The sequence below is a fragment of the Pan troglodytes genome, chromosome 8, assembly GCF_028858775.2.
Source record: "Pan troglodytes isolate AG18354 chromosome 8, NHGRI_mPanTro3-v2.0_pri, whole genome shotgun sequence".
Classification (NCBI taxonomy): Eukaryota; Metazoa; Chordata; class Mammalia; order Primates; family Hominidae; genus Pan; species Pan troglodytes.
The window spans coordinates 99,732,448-99,751,507 of NC_072406.2; the positions used below are offsets into that span (position 1 = coordinate 99,732,448).

General features: G+C 37.2%; 1 protein-coding gene across 4 annotated transcripts in view; it reads left to right on the forward strand.

Annotated features, from left to right (window-relative positions):
* MINPP1 (multiple inositol-polyphosphate phosphatase 1) overlaps nucleotides 1–19,060 on the forward strand; it is a 52,385-nt gene that overhangs the window by 9,064 nt on the left and 24,261 nt on the right. For 3 of the 4 annotated variants that reach the window (XM_009458906.5, XM_063780849.1, XM_063780850.1), the window contains 2 exons: nucleotides 3,047–3,144; nucleotides 10,954–11,087. The exons of the other annotated variant lie outside the window; for it this stretch is intronic. In XM_009458906.5, the coding sequence (XP_009457181.3) occupies nucleotides 3,047–3,144; nucleotides 10,954–11,087 (232 nt within the window). The remainder of the gene's footprint in view (nucleotides 1–3,046; nucleotides 3,145–10,953; nucleotides 11,088–19,060) is intronic. 4 annotated transcript variants of the gene reach the window in all.

Sequence of the window (19,060 nt, forward strand, 5' to 3'; positions counted from 1 at the left end):
TTTGACAAGTTTATTAATGTCTTTATGCCACAGTTTCCTTTTCTGTAAAATGAACATGGGAATTATTCTTGTCTTGTAGGATTATTGCAAAGATTATATAAGATTAATTCATACAAAGCATTTAGTACCTGGCGCAGTAATTGCGCAATAAATACTTTTGCTATTTAAATACCCTTTTGTTTACATAGAGGGGTGATGCTATATGTATTTTCAGTAACTTACTTTTTTTACTTAACAATATATTTGTCTCTAGACAGATATAGAACTGTCTCATTCTTTTAAATCCTGTGTTATTTCATGGGACATATGAATGACTCGATTTGTAAGTCAATGCTAGTTAAATTGTTTAACCCATCATCAAATTTTACTGCTGTAAGAGGCTGTTGCTAATGCAGTCCAAATTCTTTTTATAGAAACCATTTTCCTACTGAAGTTTTTCTTAGTTTTTAACTCTTTCAGGTAATGCTACAGTGAACATTCTTGTAGTCTGTTTTTTACACTTGAGAGTTTATTTGTAAGATAAAATAGGTGAGGCCGGGTGCCGTGGCATAACCTATAATCCCAGCACTTTGGGAGGCCAAGGTGGGTGGATCACTGGAGCCCAGGAGTTCAAGACCAGCCTTGGCAACATGGTGAAACCCTGCCTCTATCAAAGATACAAAAGTTAGCTAGTCTTATAACTTGGTCTCCAAATAAATAAATAGATTTCTAAAAATGTTTTTTAAAGATCAATAGGTGAAATTGCTGGGTTAACACACATGAATATTTTACATCTTGACATGTATTTTTAAATTGTTCTCTGAAGGTGTAGTAAAAATTTATATCCACAGTATATGAGAATGTTCATTTTCCCATATCTTCCAACAGTAGATATTATTAGTCATTTTAATTTTCGCCAATTTGATTAATGAAAAATAGTATCTAGCTTTAATTTGCAGTTCTTTGATTACTTCTGAAAGTGAACATATTTTCATGTTTAGTAGCCATTTGCATTTCTTCTAAAAATTACCCCTTCATAATTTTGTTCATTTTCTATTGGGTTATTTTTGTTTTCTTTTGAATCACAAATACCTTTTATGTGTTATGGATATATTAATTATATCTTTTAATTCTGCCTGACAAAGGATTCGCCCTTTGCTTGTTGTATGTTGCTAATATTTTAATTTCTTGCTTATCTCTTAGGTTTGTTGATGGTGCCTTTGATTGCACAGAAGTTTACATCTTTTATATAGCCATATCTGTCTCTTCATTATGGTTTCTGAATTTTGTATTTTGTCTAGGAATCCTCCCACCCCAAGATTATTATATTTTCCTATTGTCTTCCTTTTTTGTTGTTTTATTTTTTTCTCAGGGGAGTGGAGGGAAAGGGTCTATTTCATTTTTTAAATATTTAAATTTCTTATCCACCTGAAATATTTTTGAGGTTCTGAAAGATTGACCACGAAATCAGAAGGGTCATAACAGATAAGTCAAAGCTATGACTTAAATAAGATAGTGTATCTAACCTCTTTACTTTGTAAGTGGGGAAATTGACACTAAAGAGAGCTTACCCAGGATAATTAGTGGTAAAGTCAGGTCTCAGCCTGTCTTCATCTGATGCTTTTTCTCCCTGTACTCTGAAGAGTTTTTTGGTGAATTTTTTTTTTCTGGTAAACTCTCTTCCGGTTAAAGAATATACCATGTGGACTGACTTCATAGTTTCAGAATTAGAGCTTCGAGTGTAAATAAGCCAGGTCCTTTCATCAAATGTACCTGGTACTTACAAGCCACTATATTGTATCAGGTATTGAGATTATAAAACCTTTTCTTTACATAAGCAAAGTTTTGAATGGCTTTTCTGTATATTCCCAATGAAGTACATTTTTTTTGTATTATATACTGCCTCAGGAATTCTTTAAACTCAGAACTAGTGCAAAATGCATGTAACGCCAGTTGATTTTTGGTCCCATTTTCCTTTAGGAAAACAGGAAAGGCAGTAAAATTAAAGAAAAATCAAAGCAATGGAGGCAACCACTGCAGTTGACTTTTTTTTCTCTCTAGCATTAAATATCACCCACTTCTCATTGACTAGAGAGCAGCAGTGTTTTTATTTACTAACAAAGGCTACTTTTTATAGCCCAAGCATTCATTCCCTTATCACTTCTCTTCAATACCCATATGTATCTCAAAGTAATGTAATCAACAAATTAGCAGTGTAAAAATGCTGGATAACTTATTCTGAAATCCACTTCCGAAATCATTTGAGCAGCTAAGTTTGAAAAACTCATGTTGGTACCAACATTTCTCTCTTTAGTGTGTGATTTTTCCCTTTTTGTGCTTCTCCTCCTTGGCTGTCTCTCCTTTCTCCTTCCCCCTCACTTACCTTGCACTTCCTTCCCTCTCCATCTCTGTAGTCTTCTCTCTCCTTTTATACTTTTCTGTACTTACTGCTGCTTCTTAGTTATAAAATGAATTGTAGAATTTAAACTGTTTAATAAATGTACTTTGTTATTTGTAATTTTCAAGTCGGGTACTAAAACCTTTATAACCTTAGCCCCCCCTCCTTGAACCCTCTAAAATTAACAAAATCATGTTAAGTTTTATATAGCAAGTCCTTGGGTTATACTTTTTGTTGATATTGCTAGGCAAATATGCTCTTAACAAGTAATTGCCTGAGGCAGGAGGATTGCTTGAGCCCAGGAATCTGAGTTTGCAGTGAGCTGTGATCACCACTGCACTCTAGCCTGGACAACAGAGCAAGACCCTGTCCAAAAAAAAAAAAAAAGGCAGAAAAAAGTTACCAATTACAGAAAATTTCTTAGTTTTATTGGACTGAAATTTATACTTCCTCATGGTTTCTTCCTGATAGTTCAGTTCTGCACCCTTAAATTACACAGAGCAAGTCTCTTAATTCTTTGATAGCCAGGAAGAAACTAAATTATTTCTTCCCCAAACTGAAGATGTCCATTTTATTGAGCTGTACCACACATGGCATTCTACAGATATTTAGCCTTTGAAAAATTGCAGAAAATAATGACCCACAAAATTTTACCTTTTTTCCCCCCAGATTTAATTCAAGTAGCCTTTTTCACCTGTTCATTTGACCTGGCAATTAAAGGTGTTAAATCTCCTTGGTGTGATGTTTTTGACATAGATGATGCAAAGGTAAGTATTATTTTTGCAGTTTCTTTGCTTTTTAAAAAAATTATTTTTGGCTTGCTTGTTTGCATTTGGTTACTTGAAGCAGCTTTTCAGAAAATGAGTAGTTAGGGAACATAAACTGTTTTGTGACTAACTCCTAATTTTCCTTAAATAAAGAGAGATTAAAGGTTCAAATTGGTCCCACCTACTTGTAAATAGTTAAGGTTCAAAAAACTCTGGAAACATTTTTTCCATGATGATTTGATTTCTAAATCATCCCATTTACAGACCTACTTTTAACCCATCATCAAATTTTACTGCTTGGAAGGGATTATAGAGCTGATATAATCCCAGATTCTTCTTATGGGAAGCCAAAGCTCAGAGAGAATAAATGGGTTTCCAAAGTCCTAGCAACTATTTTATAACAGTTTTCATGGGAAATTGTGTTCTGTGTTTTACAGTGAACACTCGTATGTCCTTCGCCTATATTTACCAGTTAACCTTTTTTGCCACATTTCCTTTATCACTCTCTCTACTATATTAGTTTCCTATTGCTGCTCTAACAAGTTACCACAAACTTACTGGCTTAAAACAATATGAGTTTATTATCTTATGGTTCTGGAGGTCAGAAGTTCAAATTGAATCTTACAGGGCTGAAATCAAGGTATCAATAGAGCCGTATTCAGTAGAGCCGTATTCTTTCAGGGGGCTTTAGGAGAACATCTGTACCCTGCTTTTTCTGATCTCCAGAGGCTGCTTGCATTTCCTATCACTCAGACTTCTGACGAGTACATCTCCAGCTCTAACTGTCCTTCCTGCCTGCCTCTCGTAAGGATACTTGTTGATTACACTGGGCCCACCTAGATAGTCCAGGATTTATCTCTCCATCTCGAGATTCATAAGTTAATCACACTGGCAGATTCCCTTTTATCAGGTAAGGTAACATATTCATAGGATGTCAGGGATTAGAATGTGGACATATGGGAGCTGTTTTTTCTGTCCACCGTGTGTATGTAACCTTTTTTTCCCTGCCCCACCATCAGGATGCTTCACCCTTAAATACTTGGGCATGCATCTAGGACAAGAACATTCTTTTGTATAACCACAATACAGAATACTATAGTTCATATTTATGTATATCATATATATCACAATATTTTCTAATATACAGTCAACTTTCAAATTTTCACATCTTAAGTCTTTTATAGCTGTTTTTTGTTTGCTTTGTTTTATAAGACTCAGGATCTAATAAGGGATCATTTATTGGATTTGGTTGCATTTCTTTTAGTCTCATTTAACCTGAAAGAGTGCTACAGCCTTTCTTTTTCCTTTGTACATTGGTGTTTTGGAAGAGTCTAGGCCAGGTTTTTTGCAGAATGTTTTTGGATGTGTCTGATATGTTTTACTCAGGATTAGATTCAGATTAAACATTTTTGACAAGAGCACTACGTAAGTGATATATCCTTCTCAGTGCATCATATCAGAAGGACTGATGTCCGCTTGTCATGTCATTGATTATTATTACTATTTTTTTGAGACAGTGTCTCTCTCTGTTGCCCAGGCTGGAGTGCAGTGGTGCAATCTCAGCTAACTGAAACCTCTGCCTCCCGGATTCAAGTGATTGTCCTGCCTCAGCCTCTCCAGTAGCGGGGATTACAGGCGTGTGCCACCATGCCCAGGTAATTTTTGTATTTTTAGTAGAGATGGGGTTTCACCATGTTAGCCAGGCTGATCTTGAACTCCTGACCTTAGGTGATCTGCCCGCCTGGGCCCCCCAAAGTGCTGGTATTACAGGCATCAGCCACCACTCCTGGCCAGTGATGTTTGATCATTAGATTACAATGGTGCCTGCCTGATTTCTTTATTGTAGAGGTACTTTTTTTCCTTGTAAATAAAGAACTTCTTGGCTGGGCGTGGTGGTTCATGCCTGTAATCCCAGCACTTTGGGCGGCCAAGGCGGGTGGATCACCTGAGGTTAGGAGTTTGAGACCAGCCTGGCCGACACGGTGAAACCCCGTCCATACTAAAAATTAAAAAATTAGCCAAGCGTGGTGGTGCACACCTGTGATCCCAGCTACTCGGGAGGCTGAAGCAGGAGAATCGCTTGAACCCAGGAGGTGGAGGTTGCAGTGAGCCAAGATTGTGCCACTGCATTCCAGCCTGGGCGACAAAGCAAGACTCTGTCTCAGAAAAAAAAGGAAAAAAGGAAAAAAAAGAACTTCTAATTTAAATGACTGTGACTTGAAAAATTTAAATACATGTTTATTAAATTAATTGAATAAGAGTTTCTTTTTACATGTGAAAAGAAATTAAATTCTTCTTTTAAAAATATAAGGTTGTCTTTTGATTGAGGTATTTTCTATTATTTACTTCAGCAATTTGATAGAAAATAATTTATCCCTGCTTAGGACTTTCACTGTGAAATAGGTTTATATACTGAAGTATTTACAGGTGAAATAAAATGATACCTGGGATTTGCTTCAAAATAATACAGTGGTGGTGGTAGGAGCAAAGCTGAAATGGGATTGGTTGAATGTTGATTATTGTTGAAGTTGGATGAGTACACAGAGGTTCGTTATACTACTGTTTTATATTTTTTATGTGTTTAAAGTTCTTCGTTAAGAATTTTTTTTTTTTTTTTTTTCTGTCGCCCAGGCTGGAGTGCAGTGGCCCAACCTCAGCTCACTGCAACCTCTGCCTCTTGCGTTCAAGCAGTCCTCCTGCCTCAGCCTCCCCAGTAGCTGGGATTACAGCATGTGCCATCATGCCCGGCTAATGTTTGTATTTTTAGTAGAGACGGGGTTTCACCATGTTGGCCAGGCTGGTCTCGAACTCCTGAACTCAAGTGATCCGCCCGCTTCACCCTCCCAAAGTGCTGGGTTTACAGGTGTGAGCCACTGCACCTGGCCAAGAATGTTTTTTACAATGAAAAATTAATAGACATTTATGAAATTCTGAGATAATTAGATATCCTGGACTTTGTGTACCTTCAGCAAGCATTTTTTGAGTTTCCATTCTGTGACAAGCACTTGCTTGGAACTAAAGACACTAACATAAGATAGATATTGTCCTCAAAGAATGCCATAAGGAATGAAAGACATGTAACTAAACCATTGCAAGACAATAGGATGTCTATAAAGTGATAGAAGTATACGCAGATGCTCCTTAAGTTATGGTGGGGTTGCATCCAGATAAACCCATGGTAGATTGAATATCTTAAGTTGGAAGTACATTTACGATTTACAATGGATTTATACAGACATAGCCTCGTTGTAAGTCAAGGAGCGCACTGAAAGTGTATTGCTTTTGAACCATTGTAAAGTTGAACAATTTTAAGTCAAACCATCATAAGTTGCAGACTGCCCGTGAAAGGTGTAGTGGGGCACAAAGGAGAAAGTTAATTTGTAGGATAGCTTTTTTGCAATTTGTGTCTGCTTTAATAAGTATATCTAGATTTTCTCTCTCCTGGGATTAGTTTTGGTATTTAATATAGCTATAAAAGTCATTTATGTTATCCATTATTTGCTGAATTAAGCAAATATATCTTTTGATTTTAAAAAGTGTTTTCCTTCTCTGAAATGATTTCTCCGTAATTACTTGTGTATTTTTGCTTTCAATTTTTTCTTTATTACAGTAGTTTATTGTTTACTAATTTATTTTTTTCCCTAAGAAACAGTTTAGCTTTATCTGTTTTTGAACTTTATAATGATGGAATTACTCAGCGTGTATTTTTTTTCTTTTGGTATCTAGCTCTTGTTCAACATTAAGTTTCTAAGATTTATTTGGGAGCTAAATGGTGAGAACACATGGACAGATAGAGGGGAACAACATACACTGGGGCCTTTCAGAGGGCAGAGGATGGGAAGAGGGAGAGGATCAGGAAAAATAACTAATGGGCACTAGGATTAATAACTGGGTAATGAAGTAATCCATACAACAAACTCCCACGACACAAGTTAAAAAAAAAGCTTCCCATTTATAGATTGCTACTTAGAAGGCAGGGATTTGAACTGGGAGGAATTTAAAATGATCTTGACCTGTTGTGTTGTGAAAAGGTTTACAAATTTCAGGAAAATATACCTCTTCTCAAATGGATTGGGAATTATGAGGTCACAGACATTTCTCAGGATTCCGTAAAACATGTACCTGTAGCAGAGTTTTAGAGGAGATTGAAGCAAAGGGGCAAGCGGTAACTTCTTGGGGGCGATTAAGTCATTGTATTATCATGGTGGGGGCAGGTTATACAGTTGTTTATATTTGTCAAAAGTCATCAACCTGTATATTTAAATCATGTGTATGTAAATTACAATTTAATAAAGTTTTAAAAATGAAAAAAAATTTATGAGGTTGCATATAGCTACAATTTTTAATTTTCATTACTGTATAATATTCCATTATATGAATATTTTACAGTTTATTCATTATCTTTTCGGTAGACATTGTTTTTAGTTTGGGGCTATTATGAACCTTGTTGCTATGAACATTATTGTATATGTTTATTGGGGTACAGGTATACCTGTTTCTGAAGGTGTATGTCTGGTAGAATTGTCGATTCTCATGCTTCAGCCTCCTGAGTAGCTGGGACCACAGGCATCTGCCACCACACCTGGCTAATTTTTGTATTTTTAGTAGAGATGGGGTTTTGCCATGTTGGCCAGGCTGGTCTTGAACTCTTGACCTCAAGGGAGCCACTTGCCTCAGCCTCCCAAACTGTTGGGATTACAGGTGTGAGCCACCTGGCCTTTTTTTTTTTTTTTTTTTTTTTTTTTTTTTGAGACAGAGTCTCGCTCTGTCACCCAGGCTGGAGTACAGAGGCGTGATCTCGGCTCACTGCAAGCTCCACCTCCCGGGTTCAAGCCATTCTGCTGCCTCAGCCTCCCGAGCAGCTGGGACTACAGGCACCCGCCACCACACCCGGCTAACTTTTTGTATTTTTAGTAGAGACGGGGTTTCACCCTGTTAGCCAGGATGGTCTCGATCTCCTGACCTTGCGATCCGCCTGTCTCGGCCTCCCAAAGTGCTGGGATTACAGGCGTGAGCCACCGCACCCGGCCCTTTTTTTTTTAAATATAAAGTTTTAGTGGTAAGCACGTGAGAATTTTTTAAATCTCCAGTTGCCTCCTTTTTATTTCTAATAGTAGATTTTATTATTTGAATAGATTGAACAGACTATTATCTAATTCCTTTTTAAATTTCTTAGTGTTTACGTCTCTTTGTTAACTTCTTGATTTCATTGCCTTTGTGTAAGGACAAACTCTCTCAAGCCGTGTTTTTCCTCTGCTCTCACACCAGCACCACAATCATCAACACAGAAGACTTCTGTGACCAAATGTGTGGGAGCCTTTCCCCTGCACGCCAAGCAGGAAACACCAGCTGGGTGTCCTCCAGTTCAGTTCTGACATTGTCTACCTGGAGGTAGTATTAGATCCCACAGGTTGAGGGCTCAGTCCCCAGGTGCCCCATCGGTACTCTTCTGTTCAACTGGCTTCAAGTTGGCGTTCCCATGACCTCTTCTTTGGGTTCAGTTAATTTGCTGTAGCAGCTCACAGAACTCAAGGAAACACTTTTGCTGGTTTATTATAAAGGATGTTACAAAGGATACAGATGAAGAGATGAGTAGGGTGAGATATGGGGGAAGGGGCGTGGAGCTTCCATGTCCTCCCTGGGCATGCCACCCTCCAGGAAGCTCCACATGTTCAGCTATCTGTAAGCTCTCTAAACCCAGTCCTCTTGGGTTTTTATGGAAGTATTCCTTCCCCCCAGGATATGAGGCAGGACCCTTTCAGGGCAGGATCTTAAGACCCCCAGAAAGGCAGGAAGATTAGAGTTCTGCCTCCGCACAGGTGAAAGGGAGGCAGGAGAGAGATTCTGTTTCCTGAGGCCTGCCCTGGAGGCCTAACACACCCAGCATTATACCAAAAGACTACAACAAGGGATATGGGAGTTACAAACCAGGAAGTGTGGACGAAAGCCAATATATCCATATCATAATACCACAGGTCAGCCCCTGGTTTTCGCAGAGGGATACCTTACATCAAAAGAATATATACAATCATTAATAATTAATCCAGTCCATCATCTTGTATGAATGTCTTCCAGGGCAAGGCCACTCAGGTTTGCCAGCTTCCTTTCAATCCTGTCAGGTTCCAAAACCAGGAGTGGTCTTGGCAAATTTATAGCTTCACCCTTTCATGCATCTGTCATACTTGAGCTAAGAGACAGCGTCACCTTTTGCTCTGAGCCTCGTTCAAGGCGTTCATGTAATATGTCATTTCCTTCAGTTTATAACCCGTTTATTCATCCTTTTACCCTCAGCTATTCTCCTTTTCTTCATTAATAAATATCTACACTTCTACCTTTGGAAGGGACACAAGTTGCCATTGTGCTGTGCTAGTCTAGATTGTAGGCAGCAATGCTAGTGTAGCAAGTAGCTCCTCCTCACCCCTTTCATGTATTTTTTGTTTTGTTTTTATATATGGCACTGACCCACCCCTGCTCTTAAAACTTACTATGACATGCACTTAGTTTCTCTAGGAGCTCTTTTGGGAAGAAAGGTTGGTGACTATTGCAGTCATCTTGAACCTCTTTTGGGTTACATATTTTAGTCCCCTAGTTGTGGTTTTAGCTATAGGTTTTAGTTCTAGATAGAGATTTTAGTTCTCCACTTCTACATGAGCAAATGATCAAATGATATGTAAGTGGAAAATTTAACCCTCAGATAAAGGCTACTTAATTACCAGCTCCTGGTTCCAGACCTTTCAGCAGAGGTTAATAACTGTAATCAGTGATAGGTAGGTTTCAAACCGTTTTCTATACTTTTATAATCTGTATCATTCTTAGAAATATAAAAGGTATAATGTGTGTGTGTGTGTGTGTGTGTTGGTAATAAATGGTATTATAGGGTATGTATTATTTTTAATGGGTTCTTATTCAACATTGTGTCTTGGAGATTTTTCCATGTCAGTACATGGAAATCTATAATATAGAACTTTTTGATAACTGCAAAGTATTCTGAAGTATGTGTATACCATAGTTTATTTAACCATCTACCTACTATTGAATTTAGTTGTTTCTGGGGATTTTTTGGCTTCTATAAGCAGTGCTACTATAAGTCATTCTTGTACATTCTCCCTGGTGTTCCTCTGTGAATATCACTTTATAAGAAATGGAATTAAATGGGTCATAGGGTATGTGTGTTTTCATGGATTTTGCCAATTTGCCCTCTAGAATGTCTATACCAATATACATTCCTTCCAACAGTACCCATTTCCCCATATCCTTGGTACACTTTTATTATTATTTTTTCACCAAACTGATACATGAACCAAAGTAACTCATTTTCTATTTGACTTCTACCTTCTCAAAATTCTTAAACATTTCTCATCCACCTGTGGTATCTTTCTGTGCTTTAATGAATATTCTTCTTCTTTATTCTTTCTTCTAAATGTATCCTTGACATTTAGAAGAAAGAATAAAGAAGAATATTAATATAATATCATCTTAATATAATGTTAGAAGAAAGGAGAGGTGAGCACATGTCCTTACTCCACTCTCTTGAGCTGTCCTGCCCTTGGATGATTGGCTGTGAGCACTTACTGGCTTGCTCTTGCACACCAGCATCTACATTCCCCCAATCCAAATTTGTGATGCAGCATAAATCTCTCTGTGGTATGAACCTTTGGGACCAACTCTTAAATGCTGGAAAGGACAAATACTATATTTTGTGCAGAATGGTAATTAAACACTGTAACCATTTCTTAGAGAATCATTATTAAATCATGGAATCTGTTATATTTTTGAAAATATATTAGAAATTATTTTTGAATTTTTTAGGTATTAGAATATTTAAATGATCTGAAACAATATTGGAAAAGAGGATATGGGTATACTATTAACAGTCGATCCAGCTGCACCTTGTTTCAGGATATCTTTCAGCACTTGGACAAAGCAGTTGAACAGAAACAAAGGTAAGAACTTTCTAAAAAATTTGAAGTACATTTTGAGTTACTATTAAACTTCTGGAAATTTTTTTATAATGAGTAATTTTAAAAAATAGTTTTTGCTTGTGTTTTAAAAAATATTTTAATATAATGTGATACAAAAGAATTCAATAACATATATGTAAATTATAAAACATACGAACCTTCCACTCTACCCAAGAACTAGAATATTAATAATAACTTGCATTTGTTTACTTATGTGTTCCTCAACTATTCCATTTTTCTGCCTCCTCTTGCCCTTCCCTTTCCTCCAGAAACTATTCTTTGGAATTTTGTATTTGTCATTCCTTTGCCTCTTCAAAACAGTTTATATTATGAATGTATTGGTGCCCAAAGAATATGTTTAGTTTTCCTTGGAATCATACTGCTTATTGTCTTTTGGGACTTGCTTTGTTTCCCCCCTCAACTTTATGTTTTTAATATTCAACATATTATTGCATATAGCTATAGTTCATTTTCACTGTAGTACAATATTCAATAATGTGAATATACCATCTACTCTTGTCAATGGGCATTTAGATAGTTCCTATCTTTTGCTGTTATAAATAGTGTAATTATGAACTCTATGTGGCTCCTGCTATGAATGTGCAAAATGTTTTTGTTTTGAAAGAGAAAAAGCTTTTGTTAACATTTATAATCTTCTATTAAAAATAATTTTTCATGACTTGAACCTTTGATAGAACCTCAATTCCAGGCTTGTTTCAAACTTCTGGGCTCAAGGAATCCTCTCCCGTTGGTCTCCCAAAGTGTTGGGATTACAGGCATGAGCCACTGCACCCAGCTGAGCACAGAGAACTTTGTAGGTGGTAGAAGTTTTCCCAAACTGGATTGTGGTGATTACACACACAGCTGTATACATTTGTTAAGATATCTAACTCTTTAATTAAAACTGATGAATTTCATGGTAGTTATGCTTCAGTAAAACTTAATCTGAGTATTTAACAAGAGTGTAAAAAAAACGGAATGAAATAATTTTTTGGTAAAAGTGGAAAAATTTTTTTTAAAGAAGACTCCATTTTTCTGAATTAGTAAAGTTTTTTTTTACAAGGCAACACCAAAATGCTTATGACATAATTACTGAAAATGTTTTAAAATTATTAGATCACTTCCCTGCGTTGATGCGCAATATATTGGAAAATAATTGAACTTTTTAAATTAAGGATTTTACAGTGTCATAGGGTCATTATTTTTTAAAACAGTTTGAGAAATAATTCATATATAGGCATGTCTCAAAGATAGTGCAAGTTAAATTCCAGACCACTGCAAAAAAGTGAATATCACAATGAAGGGAGTCACACAATTTTTTTGGTTTCCCGGTGCATATAAAAGTTATGTTTATACTATAATAAGCGTGCAATAGCATTTTGTCTTAAAAACCAATACATACATACCTTAATTTAAAAATGCTTTATTACTAGGAAATGCCCATGATCATCTGAGCCTTCAGAGAGTTGTAATCTTTTTGCAGGTGAAGGGTTTTGCCTCAGGTGTTGATGGCTGCTGACTGATGAGAGTAGTGGTTGCTGAAGGCTGGGGTGGCTGTGGCAATTTATTGTAAAAGAAAATATCAATGAGGTTTGCTGCATCAGTTGACTCTTTCATGAAAGATGTCTCTGTAACACATGATGCCGTTTAATAACATTTTACCCACAGTAGAGCATATTTTAAAATTGGAGTCAATCCTCTCAAAGCCTGTCACTGCTTTGTCAACTGTCACAATCCTTTGTTGTCATTTCAACAGTATTCATAGTATCTTCACCAGGCGTAGATTTCATCTCAAGAAACCACTTTGTTCATCCATAAGAAGTAACTCCTCAGGTGTTCAAGTTTGATCATGATATTGCAGTAATTCAGTCACATCTTTGGGCACCACTTGTAATTTCTTGCTATTTCCACCACATCTGCAGCTACTTCCTATCATCCATGAGGGTTGGAATCAGCCTCTTCCAAACTCTTGGTAATGTTGATATTTTGACCTCCTCCCATGAATTACAAATATTCTTAATGGCATCTAGAGTGGTGAAACCTTTCTGGGAGGTTTCCAGTTTACATTCCTCAGATCCATTAAAGGCATCACTGTCTATGACAGCTATAGCCTTATGACATTTATTTCTTAAATAAATAATATTTCTCTTTCATATGAAATTTCTGTTTTTTTTTGAGACAGAGTCTCGTTCTGTCACCCAGGCTGGAGTGCAGTGGCGTGATCTCGGCTCATTGCAAGCTCCGCCTCCTGGGTTCACGCCATTCTCCTGCCTCAGCCTCCCAAGTAGCTGGGACTACAGGCACCTGCCACCACACCCAGCTAATTTTTTTTTTTTTTTTTGTATTTTTAGTAGAGATGGGGTTTCACCTTGTTAACCAGGATGGTCTCGATCTCCTGACCTTGTGATCCGCCTGCCTCGGCCTCCCAAGAAATTTATTTCTTAAATAATTTATTTCTTAAATATTTCTTAAATTCATTTCTTAATGAATTTCTTAAAATTTATAATGAAATCAAAATTACTACTTGATCTATGGGATGCAGAATAGATTTTGTTTTAGCAGACATGAAAACAACATTAATTTCCTTGTACATCTCCATCAGAGCTCTTGGATGACCAAGTGTATTGTCAATGAGCAGTAATATTTTGAAAGGAATCTTTCTTTCTGAGCAGGAGGTCTCAATAGTAGGCTTCAAAGAGCCAGTAAACCATGCTATGTAAAAACAGATGTGCTGTCATCCAGGCTTTGTTGTTCTATTTATAGAGCACAGGCAGAGTAGATTTAGAATAATTCTTACGGGCCCTAGAATTTTTGGAATGACCAGTGAGCATTGGCTTCAACTTACAGTCAGGAGCTGCGTTATCTGCTAACAAGAGAGTCATCCTATCCTTTGAAGCCAGACATTGATATTCTAGATGGTATCTTCTTCCAAAAGAAGGCTGTTTTGTCTACATTGAAAATCTGCTTAGTATAGTGACCTTCAGTTATCTTAGCTAGATCTTCTGGATCACTTGCAGTTTCTACATCAGGACTTGCTGCTTCAACTTACATTTTTGTGTTATGGAGATTTTTTTCCTTAAACCTCATGAGCTAACCTCTGCCAGCTTCTAACTTTTCTTTTGCAGCTTCCTTACCTCTTAGCTTTTCTAGAATTGAGGAGAGTTAGGGCCTTGCTGTGGATTAGGCTTTGGCTAAGGGGAATGTTGCAGCTGTTTGGATCTTCTACCAGACCACTGAAACTTTCTTCCTATCAGCAATAACATTCTTCCACTTTCTTATCATCCATGTGTTCACTGGAGTAGCACTTTTAATTTCCTCCAAGAACTTTTCCTTTTCATTCATAGCTTGGCTAACTGACCCAAGAGACCTAGCTTTTGGCCTGTTTCAGCTTAGGACATGCCTTCCTCACTAAGCTTAATCATATCTAGCTTTTGAGTTAAAGTGAAAGATGTGTGAGTCTTGCTTTCATTTGAACACTTAGAGGCCATTGTAGGATTATTAATTGGCGTAATTTCAGTATTGTATCTCAGGGAATAGGGAGACTGGAGGAGAGGAAGGAGGATGGAGAATGGCTGGTTGGTGGAGCAGTCAGAACATATACAACATTTATCAGTTAAATTTACCATCTTATATGGGTGGCGTTCATGGCACCCCAAAACAATTACAAAAGTAACATAAAAGATCACTGATCACAGATCACCATAACAGATATAATAATCATAGTAATAATTAAAAAAACTTTGAAATATTGTGTATTATTAAAATGTGATACATTACTAAAATGTGATACACAAAATGAGCACATGCTGTTGGAAAAATTACACAGATGGCCTTGCTTAACTCAGGATTGCCACAAACCTTCCATTTGTGGCAAAATGCAGTATCTACGAAGCACAATAAATCAAAGCACAAGATGAGGTAAGGGACCTGTATCATATACAATTTACCTACTTAAAGTGCACAATTCAGTGTTTTAGTATATTCACAGAGTTGCACAACCATCACTACTGCAACTTTAGAACATTTTCATCGCCTCAAAAAGAAACACTATATGCTGTGCCTTAGCAGTCACTCTCCATTCACCCTCACTCTGCCATCCCCTGGCAACCACTAATATATTTTCTGTCTGCATGGATTGGCATATTCTGGACATTTCATATAAATGGAATGATATGTGGTTCTTTGTGACAGGCTTTTATGATTTAGCATCATATTTTTAAGGTTCTTCTATGTTGTACATGTAGCAGTAGCATGTATCATTCTTTTTCATGGCTGAATAATATTCCTTTGTATTACTATACCATGTTTTTGTTCATCTTATTTTCTTTTTTTGGCCTTTTTTAAAATTATACTTTAAGTTCTAGGGTACATGTGCACAATGTGCAGGTTTGTTACATATGTATACATGTGCCATGCTGGTGTGCTACACCCATTAACTCGTCATTTACGTTAGGTATATCTCCTAATGCTATCCTTTCCCCCTCCCCCTACCCCACAACAGGCCCATGCCATGACAGGTGTGTGATGTCCCCCATGCTGTGTCCAAGTACTCTCATTGTTCAGTTCCCACCTATGAGTGAAAACATGCAGTGCTTGGTTTTCTGTCCTTGCGATAGTTTGCTCAGAATGATGGTTTCCAGCTTCATCCATGTCCCTACAAAGGACATGAACTCATCGTTTTTTATGGCTGCATAGTATTCCATGGTGTATATGTGCCACATTTTCTTAATCCAGTCTATCATTGATGGACATGTGGGTTGGTTCCAAGTCTTTGCTATTGTGAATAGTGCCACAATAAACATACATGTGCATGTATCTTTATAGCAGCATGATTTATAATCCTTTGGGTATATACCCAGTAATGGGATGGCTGGGTGAAATGGTATTTCTAGTTTCTAGATCCTTGAGGAATCACCACACTGTCTTCCACAATGGTTGAACTAGTTTACAGTCCCACCAACAGTGTAAAAGTGTTCTCACATCCTCTCCAGCACCTGTTGTTTCCTGACTTTTTAATGATTGCTATTCTAACTGGTGTGAGATGGTATCTCATTGTGGTTTTGATTTGCATTTCTCTGATGGCCAGTGATGATGAGCATTTTTTCATGTGTCTGTTGGCTGCATAAATGTCTTGTTTTGAGAAGTGTCTGTTCATATCCACCCACTTTTTGATGGGGTTGTTTGATTTTTTCTTGTAAATTTGTTTAAGTTCTTTGTAGATTCTGGATATTAGCCCTTTGTCAGATGGGTAGATTGTAAAAATTTTCTCCCATTCTGTAGGTTGCCTGTTCACTCTGATGGTAGTTTCTTTTGCTGTGCAGAAGCTCTTTAGTTTAATTAGATCCCATTTGTCAATTTTGGCTTTTGTTGCCATTGCTTTTGGTGTTTTAATCATGAAGTCCTTGCCCATGCCTATGTCCTGAATAGTACTGCCTAGGTTTTCTTCGAGGGTTTTTATGGTTTTAAGTCTAACTTTTAAGTCTTTAACCCATCTTGAATTAATTTTTGTATAAGGTGTGAGGAAGGGATCCAGTTTCAGCTTTCTACATATGGCTAGCCAGTTTTCCCAGCACCATTTATTAAATAGGGAATCCTTTCCCCATTTCCTGTTTTTGTCAGATTTGTCAAAGATCACATGGTTGTAGATGTGTGGTATTATTTCTGAGGGCTCTGTTCTGTTCCATTGGTCTATATCTTTGTTTTGGTACCAGTACCATGCTGTTTTGGTTACTGTAGCCTTGTAGTGTAGTTTGAAGTCAGGTAGCATGATGCCTCCAGTTTTGTTCTTTTGGCTTAGGATTGTCTTGGCAATGTGGGCTCTTTTTTGGTTCCATACGAACTTTAAAGTAGTTTTTTGCAATTCTGTGAAAAAAGTCATTGGTAGCTTAATGGGGATGGCATTGAATCTATAAATTACCTTGGGCAGTATGATCATTTTCACTATATTGATTCTTCCTATCCATGAGCATGGAATGTTCTTCCATTTGTTTGTGTTCTCTTTTATTTCCTTGAGCAGTGGTTTGTAGTTCTCCTTGAAGAGGTCCTTCACATCCCTACAATTGTGAATGGGAGTTCACTCATGATTTGGCTCTATGTTGAGTAGGAGTGGTGAGAGAAGGCATCCCTGTCTTGTGCCAGTTTTCAAAGGGAATGCTTCCAGTTTTTGCCCATTCAGTATGATATTGGTTGTGGGTTTGTCATAAATAGCTTTTATTATTTTGAGATATGTCCCATCAGTACCTAGTTTATTGAGAGTTTTTAGCATGAAGGGCTGTTGAATTTTGTCAAAGGCCTTTTCTGCATCTATTGAGATAATGTGGTTTTTTCCTTTGGTTCTGTTTATATGATGGATTACTGATTTATTGATTTGCGTATATTGAACCAGCCTTGCATCCCAGGGATGAAGCCAACCTGATCATGGTGGATAAGCTCATCAGGGATATTGGTCTAAAATTCTTTTTTTTTTGTTGTGTCTCTGCCAGGCTTTGGTATAAGGATGATGCTGGCCTCATAAAATGAGTTAGGGAGGATTCCCTCTTTTTCTTTTAACTGGAATAGTTTCAGAAGGAATGGTACCAGCTCGTCTTTGTACCTCTTGTAGAATTTGGCTGTGAATCCGTCTGGTCCTGGACTTTTTTTGGTTGGTAGGCTATTAATTATTGCCTCAATTTCAGAGCCTGTTATTGGTCTGTTCAGGGATTCAGCTTCTTCCTGGTTTAGTCTTGGGAGGGTGTATGTGTCCAGGAATTTGTCCATTTCTTCTAGATTTTCTAGTTTGTTTGCGTAGAGATGTTTATACTATTCTCTGATGATAGTTTATATTTCTGTGGGATTGGTGGTGATATCCCCTTTATCATTTTTTATTGTGTCTAATTAATTCTTCTTTCTTTTCTTCTTTATTAGTCTTGCTAGCAGTCTATCAATTTTGTTGATCTTTTCAAAAACCCACCTCCTAGATTCACTGATTTTTTTTGAAGGGTTTTTTGTGTCTCTATCTCCTTCAGTTCTGCTCTGGTCTTAGCTATATCTTGCCTTCTGCTAGCTTTTGAATGTGTTTGCTCTTGTTTCTCTAGTTCTTTTAATTGTGATGTTAGGGTGTCAATTTTAGATCTTTCCTGCTTTCTTTTGTGGGCATTTAGTGCTATAAATTTCCCTGTACATCTGCTTTAAATGTGTCCCAGAGATTCTGGTATGTTGTGTCTTTGTTCTCATTGGTTTCAAAGAACATCTTTATTTCTGCCTTCATTTCGTTATGTACCCAGTAGTCATTCAGGAGCAGTTTGTTCAGTTTCCATGTAGTTGAGCGGTTTTGAGTGAGTTTCTTAATCCTGAGTTCTAGTTTGATTGCACTGTGGTCTGAGAGACAGTTTGTTATAATTTCTATTCTTTTACATTTGCTGAGGAGTGCTTTACTTCCAACTATGTGGTCAATTTTGGAATAAGTGTGATGTGCTGAGAAGAATGTATATTCTGTTGATTTGGGGTGGAGAGTTCTGTAGATGTCTATTAGGTCTGATTGGTGCAGAGCTGAGTTCAATTCTGGATATCCTTGTTAACTTTCTGTCTCGTTGATCTGTCTGATGTTGACAGTGGGGTGTTAAAGTCTCCCATTATTATTGTGTGGGAGTCTAAGTCTCTTTGTAGGTCTCTAAGGACTTGCTTTATGAATCTGGGTGCTCCTGTATTGGGTGCATATATATTTGGGATAGTTAGCTCTTCTTGTTGAATTGATCCCTCTACCGTTATGTAATGGCCTTCTTTGTCTCTTTTGATCTTTGCTGGTTTAAAGTCTGTTTTATCAGAGACTAGGATTGCAACCCCTGCTTTTTTTTGTTTTCCATTTGCTTGGTAGATCTTCCACCATCCCTTTATTTTGAGCCTATGTGTGTCTCTGCACATGAGATGTGTCTCCTGAATACAGCACATTGATGGGTCTTGACTCTTTATCCAATTTG